The sequence below is a fragment of the Daktulosphaira vitifoliae genome, unplaced genomic scaffold (genome assembly GCF_025091365.1).
Source record: "Daktulosphaira vitifoliae isolate Bord-2020 unplaced genomic scaffold, ASM2509136v1 Scaffold_4, whole genome shotgun sequence".
Taxonomy (NCBI): Eukaryota; Metazoa; Arthropoda; class Insecta; order Hemiptera; family Phylloxeridae; genus Daktulosphaira; species Daktulosphaira vitifoliae.
In genome coordinates this window covers 40,906,189-40,925,920 of record NW_026099575.1, presented here as the reverse complement: position 1 = coordinate 40,925,920, position 19,732 = coordinate 40,906,189, and the positions used below count along the sequence as shown (strand labels likewise).

The following is a 19,732-nucleotide window of genomic DNA, read 5'->3' as shown; positions in this document are numbered from 1 at the left end:
ACAATTTTTTTATGAGAAATAATATTTTTTAATAATCCCTTTTTCATTCGACATACTTTATCTTAATCAGGGTATTAATAAGAAACTAGCAGATAATGTAGCTTTTGTAATTATCCACCAATTTCTTAGAATTAAACACTATCTACTGATTTGCATCGAAGCGTTTCTTATGATAGTGATTTTAATCACTGTCAGATTAAATCTATACTGGACCCAACTATGCAACATCCCCACTATGCCGCGACCCCACTGTGCTGGGTTTTTTTTACTCTATTTGTCTACTAGACTATAATATTACAATTTTTTTTGTAACATATTGCTATAGAAATCATTTATAAAAAAAATGATTGCTAGTATCTCCTGAATTACTAATTGATATTTACAATTATAATCAAATTTTATAGTACGCTATTGAGTAGATCTTTTTAACAACTTTGTTTTGATTGGTTCATTTAGTTAAAGTAAATCATTTAAATTAATTAAGTTCTCAATATTTCAATTGTAGAATCTTATCAAACAACAAAAGTTACTAGGAAATTAACACTATTACTCCTATTTCAGTTATCTATTACCATAAAAATGCAAAAAAATATTGAGCTTTTCTGATAAATTTACAATAAATAGTAATTATAAAACTTTCTGACTGCATATTGATCTTAACGATACAATTTTTTTAATTGTCATAAAATTTTCTATTTAATGATGTCAATGTCAAACTTACCAATTGAGCTAAAAGTTATGATAAAATAAATTTTTTTTTTTATTAAAAACATTTACAACAATCAACTTTAAACGATTAAAAAAATAGGTTAAATATGTCATTTTCCTTATTTTTAACTTATTAATAATCAAATTAATATTAAATATTATATCAAATCAGTATTAATTTAAAACAATTTTTTTTGTTCTTAATTATTTTTTTTTATATGTAAAAACTATTTTTTAATAATATTAAAACTTAGAAGTTATAGAAAAAGTCTAATTGCACATTTTAAAACATCGCGAAAAGTTGATTTAGAATAGTATATTTTTGTTTCTGATGGAAGTTCCTTGTAGTCCAGTGTATAAAACTTATAACTTTGTTAATTGTTATAACTTTATCAAAAATGACCAAATCAGTATATTTTTTTTTATTTAGATGCATGTCTTTATCTATCATTTGGTTTTTTTTATAAATCTAACCCTTTACCTGCCCACAAGAGGGATTCAAAATATTAACTTTTTTTTTTTTAGTTAAAGTAAATCATTAAAATTAATTCAGTTCTGGATATTTCAATAGTAGAATCTTTTTAAATATCAAAAATTACTTAGAAATGATTACTATGATTTCTATTTAAGTGTTCTATTACGATAAAAATGCAAAAAATAATGAGTTTTTCTGATAAATTTACAATAAATAATAATTATAAAACTTTCTGACTGCATATTAATCTTAAAAATAACATTGTTTTAATTCTCATAAAATTTTCTATTTAATGATTCATTCTAGTCAACGAAGGAGTAATTTTGCAGAATAGCAGAAAAAATTCCCAACAAACTTTTTTTTTTTTTGTTTTAATTAGGCAATTGGTGGATTATTCCAAAAGCAACATCAACTCTTATTTCTTTAATTATATCATGATTAGTAGTTCTTTGATTTTAAAATATAATATATGAATATATACTAATTATAATTATTAAATTTAGTATGAAATTGATATTTAATATTGTAATTTAAACGGAGAAATTATAAAAATAATAAAGAAGTTATATTTTGCTTTACTTTTACGTGTATAAAAATTTAAAGGGCTTGATACAATAATTTTCAATAAAAACTGTTTGTTACTATAAAAAAATGCACTGGACTACAAGGAACTTTCATCAGAAGCAAAAATATACTTTTCTAAATCAAATTTTCGCGTTGTTTTCAAATCTGCAAGTAGACTATTTCTATCACTTCTAATTTTTTATATTATTACTAATTATATATATAAAATAATAATTAAAAGAAAAAAAAATTTGTTTTCAAATTATTACTGATTTGATTTTTAATATGTTAAAAATAATCAGTCCAAATTTTCAATTTTAACCTATTTTTTTGGTTCTTTAAAGTTGATGAAAAATTTTTGATAAAGATTTATGAAAGTTTATAGTAAAATAAATTGAATATATTACCATAACTTTTAGCTCAATTACAAGTTTAAAATTGACATCTAGGCCAGTCAACAAAGGAAAAGGTGCGAAAAAAATTCCCAACTAAATTTTGTTTTTTTTAAATTTGAATTAAAATATGTATAATGACATACTAATAGTCCTCATCGATTGGAAATGAGCTTTTTTTTTAAATCCTCGCAAAAGTTCAATAATATGAGTTTTTTAATTTTCTCAAAAAATATTTAACAAAAAAAAAAAGTTTCGTACAAAAGTTGTTTAAAAAACAATTATAAACAAACAAATTATTTTATAGTTTTTCATTTAAACAAATATTTTTCGAGTTACATTACATTTAATATGAGTACTAAAATTTATATTCCATTTTTTTCATTTTACGGTTACTTTTTATCATGTTATACTTACATTAGACACAATGTTATAAATGCATATGTGTGTATGTGTGAGTTTATTTATTTATTGTATCATTAAAGTGTAGTGTATATTAATATACAAGCGATAGAGTAGGTAATTGATTTGACACTATATTGTTTAAACCCAACAAAACGCTAAATTGTACATTCCCATACAACAATCATATTATGTCAATTGCCACCGGAATTTCTGGTAATCTTTTTATTTTTCTATGTCTTAATCCCAACTACTTGGGGTCGGCCACACTTATCCTAAGATTCCACTTGACACGATCTCTCACATCTTCTACGCTCACATCAGCTGTCCTCAAATCGCATTCAATAGCATCCCTCCATCTCTTTTTTGGTCTTCCTCTATCTCTTCTTCCTTCAACATTCATTTCTATAACTGTTCTNCCTTTCAACATTCATTTCTATTACTGTTCTTACAGCTTCCGACTCATCTCTCCTCATAGCATGACTAAACAATCTAAGTCTATACTCTGTCATCTTTTCCACGATTGATGCAACACCTTTACTTCCTCTTATATGCTCGTTCCTTATCCTATCTTCTCTAGTCAATCCACTCATCCAACTAAGCATTTTCATCTCTGCTACACTTATTCTCTGCTCTACTTTCTTATCATCCGCTCAATACTATGAACCATACATCTTAGCTGGCCTCACAATTTCATACTGAATTTAAAAACTATAATTAGTATTTATTCATATATTATATTTTAAAATCAAAGTACTACTAATCAGGATATAATTAAAGAAATAAGAGTTCATGTTGCTTTTAAAATATTTCACCAATTTCTCTAAAGGAAACACTATCTACAGATTTGCATCGAAGCGTTTCTTATGATAGTGATTTTAATCACTGTCAGATATCATCTATACTTGTCCCATCTATGCCTCGTCCACACTGTGCCTCGACCCCACTGTGCTACCGTTTTTTTTGTTTAGTGTTACCTGTAACCTTTGATAACTTCATATACAAGGTTTTTTTTTTAAATCGTTAATAATTAATAACTAGATAATTAATAGTTAATTTATTTGTTAGTTTTCAATGGACAATATATATAGGCTGGACATAAAAAAAATGAACTAGATACAAGTAAAATTTAAAAGAAATCAAACTACAATAAGTATTTTATAATATAAAAATATTCTAATTGAGAATCTCGATTAAAGATTTTTAGTCGAGATTGTTTAATAACACGAATAAAAAATAACAGAAAATATTATTTTAATATTTATTATTAAAATGAAAAGTAATCATATTTTTTATATAATTTCGTTCATATACAAAATTATTTTAATAATATATATGCATAAAAATTTAATTTTTAAATTTTTTTAGAAATTATTGATTATTAATTTACAAATTAAAAACACGATTGCATTTTAAAGATATAACATATTTATATTTTCAAAAACTTAAGAGTCTTTATAATAAAACTAATTTACTATTGTTTTTCATTAGTCGACTGTTGTGATGTTTCACCAGTCTGAAATTTAAATGGAACATTATTAGACATAATTTTGTTATAAAAAGTGTATAATTATTTAGAAAGAAACGACGAAAAATTCCAGGTCGATAAAGTTTAATCCGTACTTATTAGGAATTGTAAACTGGCCGATGAAAATAGTTATATAGTTGTTTAAATTTATATAATTTAATCATTGACTAATTTATTGAGCAATCATTGATTACTCATTATAACAAAAAATAAGTAGAATAGTTGTGACCCTTTTAAATATTTGCGAATGAATAACATTTGTTATATAATGAAACTTATTTTAATCATTAGAGACGAAAACATACTTTTTTATATCATTTTTTTTGGACTGATATCAAACTGAAATTAGATTTTGCTATCACCTCTAGTTATTGAGATAATTACTAACTAGTAAAAAATGTGTAATAAACATAAAAAACAATTTTTTTTCAAATAGTTTTGATTTTTAATAATTTTATTAAAATTTTTTTAACAATAATTCGTGCGAAATTACAATTCAAAATATCATGTATAACCTATTTTTTACTTCTATAAAAATTATTTAAAATACCATTTTTTAAATCTTCATGAAATTTCATATATAATGATATTAATTTTAAATTTGCAAATTTAGCTAAATAAGTATGGTAAAAAGTTCAAAGTTTTTTATATAAATTTTCATAAAAATAAATTTTTAGGGACCAAAAAATAGGTTAAACATAATATTTTGGATTGAAAATTCGCATGGAACATTGTTAATAGAATTATTTTAAATCTAAAACCATAAAAATTTGAAAAAAAATTGTATGTAATTACACGTTTTTTACTAGTTAGTAATAATCTAAAGGCGATAGAAAAAATCTAATTTCAATTTGAAATGAGAACAAAAAATGGGTATATAAAATTATATTTTTGTTTTTAATAAAAATTCCTTGTAAACCAGTGTAATTAGGATGGTCTTTACACGCCCACAATACTTATTCATTATAAGTATTAGAAACATCGTAACTATTAACTATTTGTCCAAAATTTATTTTCTAACTGTCTAACTTTTTATAATAAATTTTTTTAATAAATACTCGACAGGATTTTTGAATGCAATTTTTCTGAAATGAAAAATGTGTACGCTTTAGATATTGATGTATTCACGTCAAAAATGATTAATTCGACTTTTCGAAAATATTCTGCAGGAAAAAAATAAGATACTACAAGGTGATAAAATCGATAAGCGCTGCCGGTTTTGGGCAATGCAATGGACATACATTTACATTGTATTGTATTTCTATAAACCGGTAACATTTAACTATACAAGACTTGATATTGATGCTATCTTTTAAAAATAAGTTCTCTTTTTTTCTAATCATAAACTTTAAACAATATTAGGGATGTTACAAAAACTGATTATTTTGTAAATAGGAGCTCAACAAAGAACCATTATTGTTAAAAAAATAAAATAATTTTTAGTTCTCATACTTTTGAAGATATTTCATGAGACGTAGTTAAGGAATCACTCAGTATTTTTAGCTACAATGAAAAGCTAGGTAGCTATTGATTTTGTGATGATGTGTGTTTTATACCCCCATCTATAAAAATTTTCAGCTCTCGTTGGGACGAATTTAATGATCTGTACGTCAAAAAACCCCGATTTTAATCTAGTGGAACCTATCAATGACGAAATTTAAACAAAAATACTTCAAAATTATGCTACCGTAAAATATAAATTACTAAATTAACAGATTTACATTGAATCGTTTTTATGTCAGTGATGTTAATCACTGTTAGATATTATCTATACTTGTGCCCACTATGCCACGACCCCACGATCTAAGTTTATTATACTTCACAAAAAAAAATTAGATTATTAATAATCAGTTAACTTCAGAAATAACAAAAATATTATAGTCAAAAAACGCTTAAAGTATTTGTAATATACATATTTAAAAGTATGTTTTCTCGAGTTTTGAGGTTTTGTCATGAAGAAGACAAAATGTTTTTGATAATGAACAATTAATTGACATTAATAAAAAAATAGTGATATGTTAAGTAGATTAAAATCTATCATTCTATTATTACTTTAATTATAATATTTTTAAAATAAATATATGCCTACACAAAAATACTATTAGTTAAAATAAAATCAATTTTTGATTTCCATATTGTTTTTGTGAAACAAATTTTTGAAGCAAAAAAAAAAGTACTACAATTTATTATCGGAGGGTTTCTCCGTTTCCTATAATTTTTATTAAATTTAAGCAATTTTGTTTTAATAATTAACAATTATTTTAATTTTATTTACTTCTTCCGGAAACCCATCACATATATCTACGTAAAATTGTTCAAGACAAATTTTCACGTTGTTAATATTGACTTTACTATCTTCAGTTAAAGAAATATATCGTTTAAAAAATTGGAAAAACTGATTGGCGCGTTCGTTTAAATTCCAATTTTTATTTGCAATTGAATTTTTAAAATCCCAAATCTTTCTTTTTGTTTTTTTAAGGAGTTCGTCGTCATCATCAAATGCTAAAATTCACAATACACAAAATATATAATTTATACTCAACACTACTAGATGATAACTTAAGGCATTGTCATATACAAATATGCTATACCAAACTCTAATTAAAAATAGATGTGTTCCACTGTAATTAGTTTTTTATACAATAAAATTGGATATTTTATAAATAGTAGTTTTTAAATATTTAATATTAATTAATAGGGATCGACAATGATTATCGTATATTGCTATAATTTCGATATCGGCAGTTTTTTTTAGTAAAATTTTGAAATCTATATTGTTATGAAATAACGCAATATTTTCGATATCAATTTGAATGTGCTTTTCAAAAATAAAATTGTAAGTTTAATTTGAATTTTACATAAAATGTTTATATCTGTTTCAATGTTGTGTTAATTCTGAACATCAACAATAAGTGAACTTTTTAATTGATTGACTATTAAGCCTAGATCTAAGCTTAATAACTGATGCTGATATCATCTATAAAATATATTGGATCTACAATATAAAAATTTAGCAATTGAATATAGTTAACTTTATGCTTATTAATGTTTGTTATTATTTTATATTTATGACCTTGGACAACAACGTAAAGTGAATAGTTTTAATAATACAATTGAATCGTACACATACATTTCATATTCATGATGTATATAAACAATCAATTTTTGCGGATGATATTTATTCTTAGAATTTTTTATCTTTATTAGTCATCAAACATGATACTTCTCCCCATAAAATTCCTAACTCATAATTCTAAAGTTATCTTTTTAAGTTTAAAGTTTTCATAATTAATTTATTAATCGATATTTTGATGATATCGAAATTAATATATTTCTATATATAATTATTTTCGACATTGCGATTTAATATCTAAAAAGTCGAATCGATATCGATATCCAAAAAATATAATTGAAGACCCTTATTAATTAACAATAAATATTGGTTAATTTTCATTAGTTTTCTATATTTTTATCTTTAAATAATGCTAATTGATTTCTATAAATTGTACGACACTAATTTTGCCTTTATGGTTTTTCTCAGATTTTTATATTTCTATAGTTTAAATAGATAAATAGGTTTTATAATTTACTATGTAATGGTTCAGTCCCAGGAATTAGTTTACGTATACAATTCACCAATTTCAATGCGGAGGAATCAAAGTTTTCATTGGCTATTGACATTAGATCATGATCATTTGAACAAATTATTTTCTGAAAGTAATAAAAAAAATTATTTTTTTTATTGCTAACATTAGTTTTTATGTTCGTCCTGCCTGACAACTAGTTTGGACTTAAATTTTATTAAATTAAGAACTATATAATGAATTTTATATTTGAAAAATTATTTTCAATTAGATATCCTAGGCATTCTTGAAGTATAAAAAAAAAAATTGTACAATTTTTGGCCTGGTATTATTTTTATCACTAGTTCTTTACTGGCCACGCTCTTCTTCACGTCTACCTATGCAAAATGTCAATAACTTATGAAATACTGGTCCAAAAGTGGTTATCGTCTAGTCATTTTCTTAATTAGATCATTATCTGTTAAATAAACTAGATATTTATGTTATTTAAATAAATTCTTTAATTTCGTTGGTATTCAAAAAAACTACATTTTTGAAATTAAAAACATATTTTAAACTTACAATAAGGCATAAGAACATAAACACAATACTCTTCATTTTTATAATTGGAAAATACCTAAAAATAATATTGGTTTTAAATGAATATAGTTAAAACAGTAATTATTTTTGTATTTTTCACTAAGATTTTCTTATTTTTGTTAGATTAATCACTTAATTTGTTTTTGGGTAAAGTTTTGTCCGTTAAACTATCACTTAGGTAAATCTTAAATTATTTTTCAAGGCGTTACACATTTTTATAAAGGAATTAAGATACATGTCATTATTAAAACTCTTACACTCATACAGAGTCATTGATTTATCGTTGACCACTAAAGTTCTCCTAAAATAGTAACAATTTTGATATTTTATTTTATTTTTTTTAGTATTATTTATTTTTCAATTTATCAATTATCAAGTACTTTTTCGGCATATCACTTATGAGGTATAAAGGGTCAATTTTTTTTTTTAATGACAATGTACATATCTATGCATCATTATATTATGTATAATTATAACGATTTTATAATATAGACCAGAAGAGAGATGAGAGTTATTTTATTTTAATCATTAGACATTTTTGGCTGCAATCTTCATCCTATCTAAGTTTAAAAGTATTAATAACTTCTAAAACACTGGGCCAAAAGTTGTTTTTAGCCAATCATTTTCTTTAGTAGTCCACTATGTATTAAATAATCCTATTGTCGTAACTCAAATAAAAGTAAAGAGAAGAGTGTATGACGAAGATGTAATGTCTGTTGAGTGGGTAATCACGAGCGTGTAATCATACAGCAGTCATTGTGCTCGGCTGACAATCCGGATTAGCTGTGGGTGTCGAAAGGCCGTTGTTATAGGAAGGGAATAAGGGTAACACTTAGATATGAGGTGCAGACGAAGTGCAAGACACAAATCCTAGGCGTACGAGGTGAGAAACATAACAGAGTACGAGGTGCAGATGAAGTGCAAGATACAAGTACTTTGAAATGTCGAAGACGAGAGTAGATAGGTTAAAAAGTAAGACAAAGACTTTGCTTTAAGCAGTAAGCCGGACAGCGACAACCAAGTACTGAGACTGATGAATGACTCAAGGCACTGTAGTCGACTGACCAAGATGGCCAGGTTTTTTGGATTTTTATAATAATTACCAATTTACTAATAATAGTTAATTGTTAATTCATCAGTCACTAAAAGCGGATGTGCTGTCTGTATTTTATTATAATAAATTCTCACAATAATGGTAACGCAACACTATCACACTATTAATTAAGTATGTTTCCATTTAAAAAAATAAAGTTGGTACCCTTATAATGGACAAAAGATAAACCAAAATAGCATTTAACTATTTATAATTCAAGAAATAAATACTACTTAAATAAGTCAAAAAAAAAATTATTATTTATAATTATAAGAACTCTAGTGATCAACAATAAATCAATCAGTCAGTTAGACCTATTCATATAAAAAAAATTTCTTTTTGTCTCTCATCCTCTAAAATTCTATATTAGAGTGAAGTAAAGCATTTTTTGAAATTTTATCTTCCTAAAATTGTTTTGCGACAGCTCATTAATATTGGATCTTTTACTAAAAAATTTGCCACGTACTCAATTTTTAAGACAGTATGTAAAAATTAGAATTATTTTAAAGTTAATGCAATTATCTTTAAATATCAGTGTTGAGAAGGAACTAGTTCCAAAAGGAACGGATTCCTGGAACGAGTACTTTTTGAAGGAACGATGCTAGGAACTGCTTCCTTTTAAAATAAAGGAACGAGGAAAATGAACAAATTCCATTTTTTAAGGAACGTGAACGGAAATTACAGTTCCTAAAATTTTTTATAAACATGTTTTAGTGTAGTTTTCTTCGTATCTAGACATTAAAATATTATGGTATTTTTAGTTGACTTTTGACAATGGAAGTCCCCTATATACCCAGCCGAGATCGTAGGCTGTTTAAATGAATCAATTGATTATAGATAGAGTTATTATCACATGTAGGTATACAGTAAATATTTAATATATGTGTACATATATTAAATAATGCACCGAATATTATCGTCGTTTCTTGTTAACTAATTTATGTTAAAGGTTTTGGGTTTTCTGATTTATTATTTCTAACTTATATGTAGACAATAGACATTGGTCGCGTTGACACAAGTCGTTAGCATTTACTACCTGCTTATAAATATAATTTTCGAATACTTTTAGATAAGGAATACTACAAATTTGTTTTGTATTCGACTGCTGATGAAAATCATTGATGACCGTTATCATGATCTCATTGCCACAATTTTTTAAATAACTTATAAAAGGAACGAAGAGTGGAACGAGTTCTTATTTTGGAGGAACTGGATCTGGAACAAGTTCCTTCTTAATATAAAGAATTAGGATCTGGAACGAGTTCATATTTTAGAAAATGAACGGGGAACGGAACGAATTCCATTTAAAAAGGAACTTTCCCAACACTGTTAAATATTATATTGATAAAATCTTTATCAGACGATTATTTTCTTTGTCAAATGCAGCGAAAGTGAATAAGCATCGAACATAGCCAAAAAAAAGTGTTGTATTTTCCTTAAATGACGACCACGCTCTCAATTTTCAAGTAATAAATGTAAATTAAATTTTTCTTAAAGCCAATAAAAATGTCTTTATTTCAGATTAATTCACTAATTAGAGCTATGAAAGTAAACAAACACAGAAAAGATGGTGTTATTTATAATTTATATTGTATCTGAAATAATACGATAAATTTCTATTTTCGAAATATTTCAAATTAAAAAAAAACGACCACATTGTTATTTTCATTGTTTTTGTAATGAGGATTATAATGCTCTTAAACTACAAGACGTAAATATATATTATAACCCAACCTATATATAGGTAACAATTAGTTATATTATGTAAAAAATATTTAAAAAGTAACAAAAATTCTATTTGTTTTTTTTTATTAGTTTTAAATTAATATTTCAAATATATTTTTAATTTTAAACAGATTTCTACTTAACTCTTATCTTAATTGTGTTTAGGAAAAATATATCAAAAATAATTAATCATTAAAATTATTGTTTTTTACTATAATTCTTGCTTCAGTTTTATTCAAATCGTTAAAGTAAAATCATGACACAAAAATGTATTATTTTTATTGTAACCGAAAAAATGGATGGCCTTAAATTAGCAAATAACAAACAAGTATTATTTTTTTTATTTTATAAGATCAATATAATAAAATTCTCTGTTAAACAAAGTTGGTCATATTATTTCAGATATAATATTGAATAACACAGTTTTTACCATGTGTTTTTTCTTTTATAGCTATAAGTAATAAAATGAATCACCTGAGAAAAATTTAATTTTACTCATTAAAATCTCTGAAAATGCTTTATTTCACCGTAATACACAATTTTTGAGGGGTTGAAGACAAAAAAAAATTTTTTTTTATATGAATAGGTTTATTCTATAATATATAATAATATAAACTCTTATACCATATTATGGTGTAAGGGTTTATGTTTAATTGTATTGGCCTATACAATGTTAATTTAAGTTGAAAAACCTTTTGGACGATCTGTAGGTAATTATAAATTGCTTTATTAAAATTAATATTATAAAACCTATAACAAAGGAAAAAAAATCAAATTTATATAATTGAAAAACAATAACGCATTAGTTTGATAACCGGCTAACGAAAGTTCCATTTGTAGGGTACTAAATAAGCCTAAAACACCATTCTTCTCTATGTGTTACAAAGTATAAAAGCTGCTAAAAACTTTCTTTGGAGCTAACGACATATAAGAACTATAATGAGTAGAAAAATATATAAATTAAATAAAATTATAAAAATAATTACCAAAAAATTAAGTTGTTTGACTGATCAATTTTGAAAATTTTCTTTTACAGATAAAACATACATTATAGATACATTTATACTATTACCATACATACATTATTTGCATGTTAAAACAAATATAGATATTATTAGTTTTATATCTATCATCAATTTTTTTATACTTGTTAGTTTAGCTTACTTAGCTATTACTTATTTACATTGCAGTATGACAATAACATCATATCTTACCTTAAACACGTAAATATGAATTTTATATTTTAAAACATATATATATATATTTATGCCATTAACATAGTCAGTAAATTTTTACACTTAATATTATTTATATTGTAATCATTTCAATGATATATGATCATTTGAGCATTAAACATTTTATGGAAGAAAACTGATTCTAAAATATAAAAGAATAAATAGTATAAAAAATTTTGATGGTTTAATGGCAATTTTGGGAATAATACTTATTGTATTACGAGCATTTTAATACATTGAGTGGACATTTATTGCTTTTATTACTAAAATAAGAATTTGTATTGTTTTTCTATATATTAACTTTAATTTAATGTAGATTTGAATAATTCAGGTGTTTTGAAACATTATCAAAAATTAAAAAGTACAATTTTTTGATATTTTTTATGCCTCCGTAGAACCTTGGTTAGTAATTGAATTTTTAATAAAAGTAAATATTCGGCAGGACAAATCTCTGAAGTGTAATCAATAAAATTTTGCAGTTATTCGTTCAGTTTTCAAAAAGTTCTTTCAATATAAAATGAAAAGAAAAACCCACTCCAAAATAAAAGCCCAACACTTTAGTATTAATATTGACTTTTTTTTAACAACTGTAATTTCCCTTTATTACGGGGATATAAGGGAATTTTTTTAAATTATGGTACTGATAGCTTCAACTAGATACTATTATAATCTTTCGACGATCATTGAGTAAAATCGATACAGTAAGAGTGCAGTGCCGTATATACTGACATACAAAAAAATCACCACAAAGTAAAACAAATAGATTCTCATCTACGCATCAAAGCCAAATGTATTAAATGAGTAATATACAAGGTATTTAATAAGTTTGGAAAAACTCATTATTTAAGAGCCGATATAGATTTGTTTAATATACAACTGTCCCGCCGTGATTTTCTAATTTAAATATTAGTTTATATAGTCAAATTAGTCAATCGTGGTGAGACAATCTGTATATATATTTTATTAAGGTTAATTAAATAATTTAATGCACCTTTTAGGATTTAAACGATATTCTTCCTCATTGTATAACTGTTAAAATGTACTCTAACTTGAGAAATTTAAATGACACCCCTTTCTTTTTCATTTCAAAGAAATTTCAATTTTTAAAATAAATATGAAGAAAATAATTTTTTATCTTTAAATAATTGTCATTTCAATGTTAAAAAAGTGTCTATTTAAGGCAGATTTTGCTATGATCATTTTTATGAATATCATTTTATAATGATGTTATCAATTGCAAATTATCTGCACATTTACTTAAAAAAAAATTCTTATTCAAATATGTCAAAAAAACTTAGATGAACATTTTATAAATCACTCTTGTATACGTGATCTTTCATTAGGATATTTTTAGAATATGCATATTAGTCAATAAATTATATATCCTATCTAGACTTTTTTTTTATAAGAGATTTAGCATTGATAACTAACATATCTAGCGATCATCTTTATCTCTGCTCATTGGAACGTATTGAATTGTTAAAGTCGATTTATCGAAAATTAATGTCATTTAAAGTACATTAGATTAGGTTTAATTTGAGATATGTATAAAAGTGTTAGATTTTCCGGAACACTTTCAAAAGTTAAATTAAAAAAGTTAATTTTTTGTGAAAAATTTGTCATTTTGAATCCCCCCACTGGGCAGGTAAAGTTTCAGATTTATCAAAAAAAGAAAAACTAAATGATAGGTAAAGACATTATTTATATATAAAAAAAAAATTATATTGATTGTTCATTTTTAAGAAAGTTATGACAGTTTTAAGTAAAAAAAAATTGAAAGAATTTCGAAAATTAGTGATCTTTAAATTTGTAATTTTTTTGGAGATTTCCTCCATTTACGGGAAACGAAAGAAATTTTTTCAATTTTCGTGGGTAATGTCTTTAACTAGATATGAATTGTGATCTTTTGACGTATCATTGAAAGAAATCGGTTCGGTGAGAAAAAGTGGTAACAGACACAAAAAAAAACACACTATAGCAAAATTAATACCTTCTCAGCTTTGCATCGAAGCTAATACGGATTCCATTAGAGAAAATTAAAGTTTAGGTTTTTTATTCATAAAGGGATTAAAAAAAAATTATATTACCACATTTTATTATAGATTTATTTGAACCAAATAATATTTTCATTTGCGAAAATGCATAATATACAATAGTTTCCATGTTAATAAGTGTCTTATCCTTAATTGATTATTCTGTATATTTAAAAATTGTTTAGTCATATTAAATATGCCTTACCGAATTTTGATAAATAAAATAATGATTTGTATATGGAGTTAATTTTATTGGTTTTATAATTAAAATGTTTAATTAATTCTATAGAATTCATGCTTTAATATGAAAACTGTTTTTTTAAATGAGGATCCTGAACAATGGAAATTAAACAAAGATTACCTGTCAGAAAATAGTATGCAATTTTGAGGATGTAAATGATACTGTAAAAAGAGCAGTGAAATTAATAGACGACTATAATTCACTTATAACAAAAAAAAGAGGATCAAAAACAATATCTTTTACAAGTTGTAACAGATTACAGAAAAAAATTTTCTGTTGCAATGAAAAGTACTCTGATTGAAAATTAATTCATTGCTACATTCATATCCATTTATATATAATAATTATTTATTTTTAGTTTTATATTATGTTTACGTTAGTAGAGTTAGATTTGTATAAAAAAGGTAGAATTACGGCACCAGAAATAATTATTTGATCTTAACGAAACTTCAAAAAACTTATTTTTATAACACATAAACAATTATTGGGGGCGTCCTGGTAAAAAAAATAACATTGAAAATTAAGGACTACCTTAATATACATCTAAGGTTGATATATACAATATAAAATCTATGTAAATAAATTTTAAAAATAAAATAATTAACAACTTCTAAAATACTAATTTTCTAGTTTGTAAGTTAGTTGATCATATATGTTTTCATTAAAAAAAATTATATTATAAGTAGGGTAAAATAGAGAGTTCTAGGCCCCCCCCGCCTCACCCTTTCACCTACCCACCCACCGTTGGGTGGGCGTGGTCGGGGGGAGGGGCGTGTCACACAGTGGGCGTGGTCTCTCGATGGTGGGGGTAATGTCAAGGTCATACAGTGGGCGTGGTCTCTCGATGGTGGGGGTATTGACCGTGGTCAAGGTCACACAGTGGGCGTGGTCTTTCGATGGTGGTGATAAGGATGGACTGGATTTATGAGGGTGGGGGTAAGGGAGGCGTGGACTTATGATGGTGGGGTAAGGGGAGGTTTGGTCCTATGATGGTGGGGGTAAGCAGGAGGCGTGATACCACGATGGTAGGGGTAATTTGGGACTTAGGTGGGGTTGTTAAGGTAAATCAAAATGGCGGTTTAAAGTGCGCATGCGCACTATAACTTCATGTCAGTGGTGGGGTAGGTAGCCATATGGTTGTCTCCTCCTACGATGTCATCTACTGGAGGGTAAGGTAAACCTCATGTGAACTGATAACGAAACTGATAAACGTACCTGTAAACATACACATTACATTGAAATAATGTACATCAAATAATGGCCGCCGTTGCCACTTTAACATATTTACTTAATATTAACGCTCTGTCAACAATTCCTATACAGGAAAGGGGTAATGAAACATAACATAAACGAACCTATAATGTGTGGGGATGAATCCAACTATATTATTATTACTACTATATTATAATGCTCATAGACGTCATCATTTTATGAGAACAATGACAATGTTTGTCGTTATAGCATAATTTCTAAGAATTTTATCATTACCTACCAGACGCTTAGATAAGCATACTTCCAACGTCAAAGGTACCGCCATATTATAACGTTCATAGGCGTCTGCATTTTTATTTTTTACATAGTATTTTATCATTGCCTACCACCAGATGCTTAGAAAAACATCTCGTTAATATTAGTATATTACTATTAATTATATAATTAATATAATTACTATAATTGGTAATATATTTTTAGAATTACTATGTTTAGGTTGCTATAATAGTATAATCGCTATTATTATTATTTTCTACTGCGCCTTTAAAATAATAATATGTGTATCGCATTTTATTTTATTATATTTAATTTGACAATTTTTTTATACCTATAACTAGAGGTATTACATTTAAAGTCGCACCCCCACTACCAGCACCCCCGAGTCTTCACTGCGTTTATCATTTAATGTATACATTACATTGAAATAGTGTACGTCAAGTAGCGACCGCCGCCACCACACTTGACTATTCCTTGAACGATTTGTAACAAACTCTATTAAGACAATTGGGTGTGAGGTGCGCACAATGTTTGAAACCCAATGAAAACTAACCTAAGTCAGGGGAGGGGGATTTCCTCAACATGTCGTAATGAGCGACGGGGTAATGAAACTTAACTTGAAACCAACCGCCATATTATAATCCACATTACCGTCTACATTTTATAAGAACAATGACAACGTTGTCTTTTTTCACGCCTACGCGTTTTATGAGAACTATTGCCATCATCGGTTACCAGACGCTTAGGTCGACATATTTCAAACATCAAAGAGGTCGCCGCATAGTAATGGTTATTGTCGTAAGAATCTTATCATCGGATGCCAGACGCTTAGGTCAGCATAATTCCAAAGATGATACAATATATTAATGTTCACTGCCGTATCCATTTTATGAGAAAAATGGCAACGTTGTCTTTTTTCACGCCTACGCATTTTGTTATTTTACTATATAACCGGTTAAACGCTCTGTATCTTGTCACATTCGTGTTCAATTAACGTTAACGCATAGTTGATTATTTGAAAACTATAAATTTATTATTTTAACGCGCAAATAAAAAATCATGAACCAGCAAACGTCTTCAACAGGTATGTACAATTATTAACATTTCTCTTTAATTTTATCATCCTTACTATTTTTATTTATCTTTTTCCAATAAATAAATAAATAATTTATTTTTTATTAAAGCTACTTCCGCAACATCTGTTTCATCACGTCAGGCGGCTAAGCGTAGTAGGGCCAACAACAGCGCGGTTAGGTCGAAAAGGTTACGTATGCAATTGACGGATACCNGTCGAAAAGGTTACGTATGCAATTGAAGGATACCAGTGATTTCACCGAGATCGAATCCGCATTGGAGCGGGGGGCCGTTTGGTTTTACCGGAAGAATGTGGAAAATTTCGCGAGCTATCGAGATTTTCTGCGTGCCGTTAAACCCGAGCTGGTTGCCAGACTCGCTGAAATTGTAGGTAACCGGCCGATCAAGTATAATCTCAAATTGGAGGCCTCATACCATATACCTCGATCAGAAGCACCGTCCGAAGACCGTGCCTTCAAGACACGGGCTAGGGCATTGCTATCCGATACGGATATCGGGTGTGCGGTCGATGAAGATTTTGAGGTTATGCTTGCCGAGGAAGACGCGTACTCGGGTAGGGGTAGCGGATTCACGCTAACGCATATCGACGGCCTTATGCTCAGCGTATACAAGTATACGCCCCTCGCCGGCTCATCATATATTCCTGTCCCACCAGAGATTAACCAAAGAAAAGCAATCATCAACCCACAGAATATCGATCAGTCTTGTTTCAAGTGGTCCATTTTGGCAAGACACGTTGGAGGGAGTAATAAATATCGCGTTAATGAAAAATATTTTAACGAGGAACACAGGTATGATTTCACGGGATTGACGTTCCCCACACCTGTGTCCCAAATTAAAATATTTGAACGACGAAACCCTAACGTGTCTGTCAACGTGTACGGCTTGGAACGAGACGACGATAAGATGAAGTGGTTGGTGTATCCGCTAAGAGTCGCCGACCAAGAGCAACAGAATCATTTTGACCTGTTGTACATCGGTGACTCTGAAAAGTCACATTACGCATACATTTCCGATTTTTCGAGGCTTGTGCGCAGCCAAAAAACCAAACACCTAGGTCGCATATACACTTGCAAACGTTGCTTCACCAGCTTTGATGATCAGCCTAAAAAGCATATTCTTCGGGGTCAACAAGCGTTGGAGCAACACAAGTTGATATGCGGCAAGAACAAGCCTATTTTACCCGTTATGCCGGCGGAGGGCAGTAAGGTCGAATTTGACGCGTGGGTAAAGACGCAACGGTTACCGTTCGTCATCTACGCCGATTTTGAGGCCTTGCTGGAGAAAACAGACGATCGTATGGGTACATACACCAGGACTGTGCACACCCACCATCCCATGAGCTATGGGTTCATGGTGAAAACATCGGACGATGTGCCCTCGGAGCTCCTCGAACGCTATGGTATACCACAATCACCGGTGATATACCGTGGGTCCGAGGATCGCGAAGAGGTCGCCAAGGCATTTGTGATGGCTGTAACTGAAGTGACGCGTAACATTTCTAAATTGTTGCGCAAAACCAACGTTCCCATCCGAATGTCTGTCGAAGATGTGCGCAGGCACGGGGAGAAAGTGGTATGCGACTTGTGCTGCACGGCATTCAAGGATTCCAACCCCAAAGTCGCAGACCACTGCCATTTATCGGGGCGATTCAGACAGACGTTGTGCAATGCATGTAACCTGAAAGTGAAGACGGTCAACTTTGTGCCGTGCTTCTTGCACAATCTTTCAGGTTACGACGCGCATTTCATAGTCACTGAATTGGGGTACGACGACCAAAGGATTTCGGTCATACCGAATTCCGAGGAGAAGTATATTTCGGTCACGAAACACGTGACCAATAACTTCTCCATACGGTTCGTCGATACCTTCCGGTTCATGGCCTCCTCCCTGTCCACCTTGGCCGGTAACCTAATGACGCCCGACTTTGTTAAATTCCGGGAGACGGCCAAGGTGTTCCGCCCGGAAGACATGCCGTTGGTGACGCGTAAGGGCGTATACCCCTACGAGTACACTGATAGTTGGGCTAAATTGGAAGAAACGGAACTACCACCTCAGGACGCTTTCTATAGTCAGTTGAGTGAGTCTAATATTGATGACGACGACTATAGACATGCCACGGAGGTGTGGAACCGTTTCGACTGCTCAACCCTCGGTGAGTACAGCGACCTATATCTTAAGATCGACGTGTTGTTGTTGGCTGATGTGTTTGAGAACTTCCGCGACATCTGTATTTCAACATACAATTTGGACCCGGCGCACTATTACACCGCGCCTGGTTTTAGCTTCGATTGTATGTTGAAATACACCAGGATGAAGCTGGAGCTCTTGAACGACTACGACATGCTTCTGATGGTGGAACAAGGCATTCGTGGTGGGCTAGTGCAGGCCGTCAAGCACTATGCAAAGGCCAACAATTCTAAGACACCAGATTACGATCCGTCGAAACCAGAATCATGGATCGTGTACCAAGACTGTAAGTAATCTATACGTATATATATATAAACGTGCAATATTTGAGCGGTGGTTTAAAAACGTTTAATGTTTACAGGCAATAACCTTTACGGGTGGGCTATGAGTCAGCCCATGC

At 28.7% G+C, this 19,732-nt stretch overlaps 2 protein-coding genes across 3 annotated transcripts in view; one reads left to right on the top strand and one right to left on the bottom strand.

The window, feature by feature from the left end:
* Window positions 1-12,121, bottom strand: part of LOC126905620 (uncharacterized) — a 21,105-nt gene extending 8,984 nt beyond the window's left edge. Inside the window, exons 1-5 of one of the 2 annotated variants that reach the window (XR_007704059.1) lie at window positions 12,037-12,121; window positions 8,215-8,269; window positions 7,660-7,780; window positions 6,345-6,571; window positions 4,017-4,057 (exon numbers count right to left, since the gene is read on the bottom strand). Coding sequence is in view for 1 of the 2 variants with exons in the window: in XM_050685505.1 (XP_050541462.1) it covers window positions 4,016-4,057; window positions 6,345-6,571; window positions 7,660-7,780; window positions 8,215-8,250 (426 nt within the window). In the remaining variant the exon portion in view is untranslated. Of the gene's footprint in view, window positions 1-3,897; window positions 4,058-6,344; window positions 6,572-7,659; window positions 7,781-8,214; window positions 8,270-12,036 lie in introns of those variants that run through there. The other variant, XM_050685505.1, reaches the window with a different exon arrangement.
* A 5,231-nt stretch (window positions 12,122-17,352) lies between these two features.
* The window catches only part of LOC126905068 (uncharacterized), a 2,533-nt gene continuing 153 nt past the window's right edge, over window positions 17,353-19,732 (top strand). The window contains exons 1-2 of the mRNA XM_050684460.1: window positions 17,353-19,618; window positions 19,694-19,730. Coding sequence (XP_050540417.1) covers window positions 17,353-19,618; window positions 19,694-19,730 — 2,303 coding nt within the window. The remainder of the gene's footprint in view (window positions 19,619-19,693; window positions 19,731-19,732) is intronic.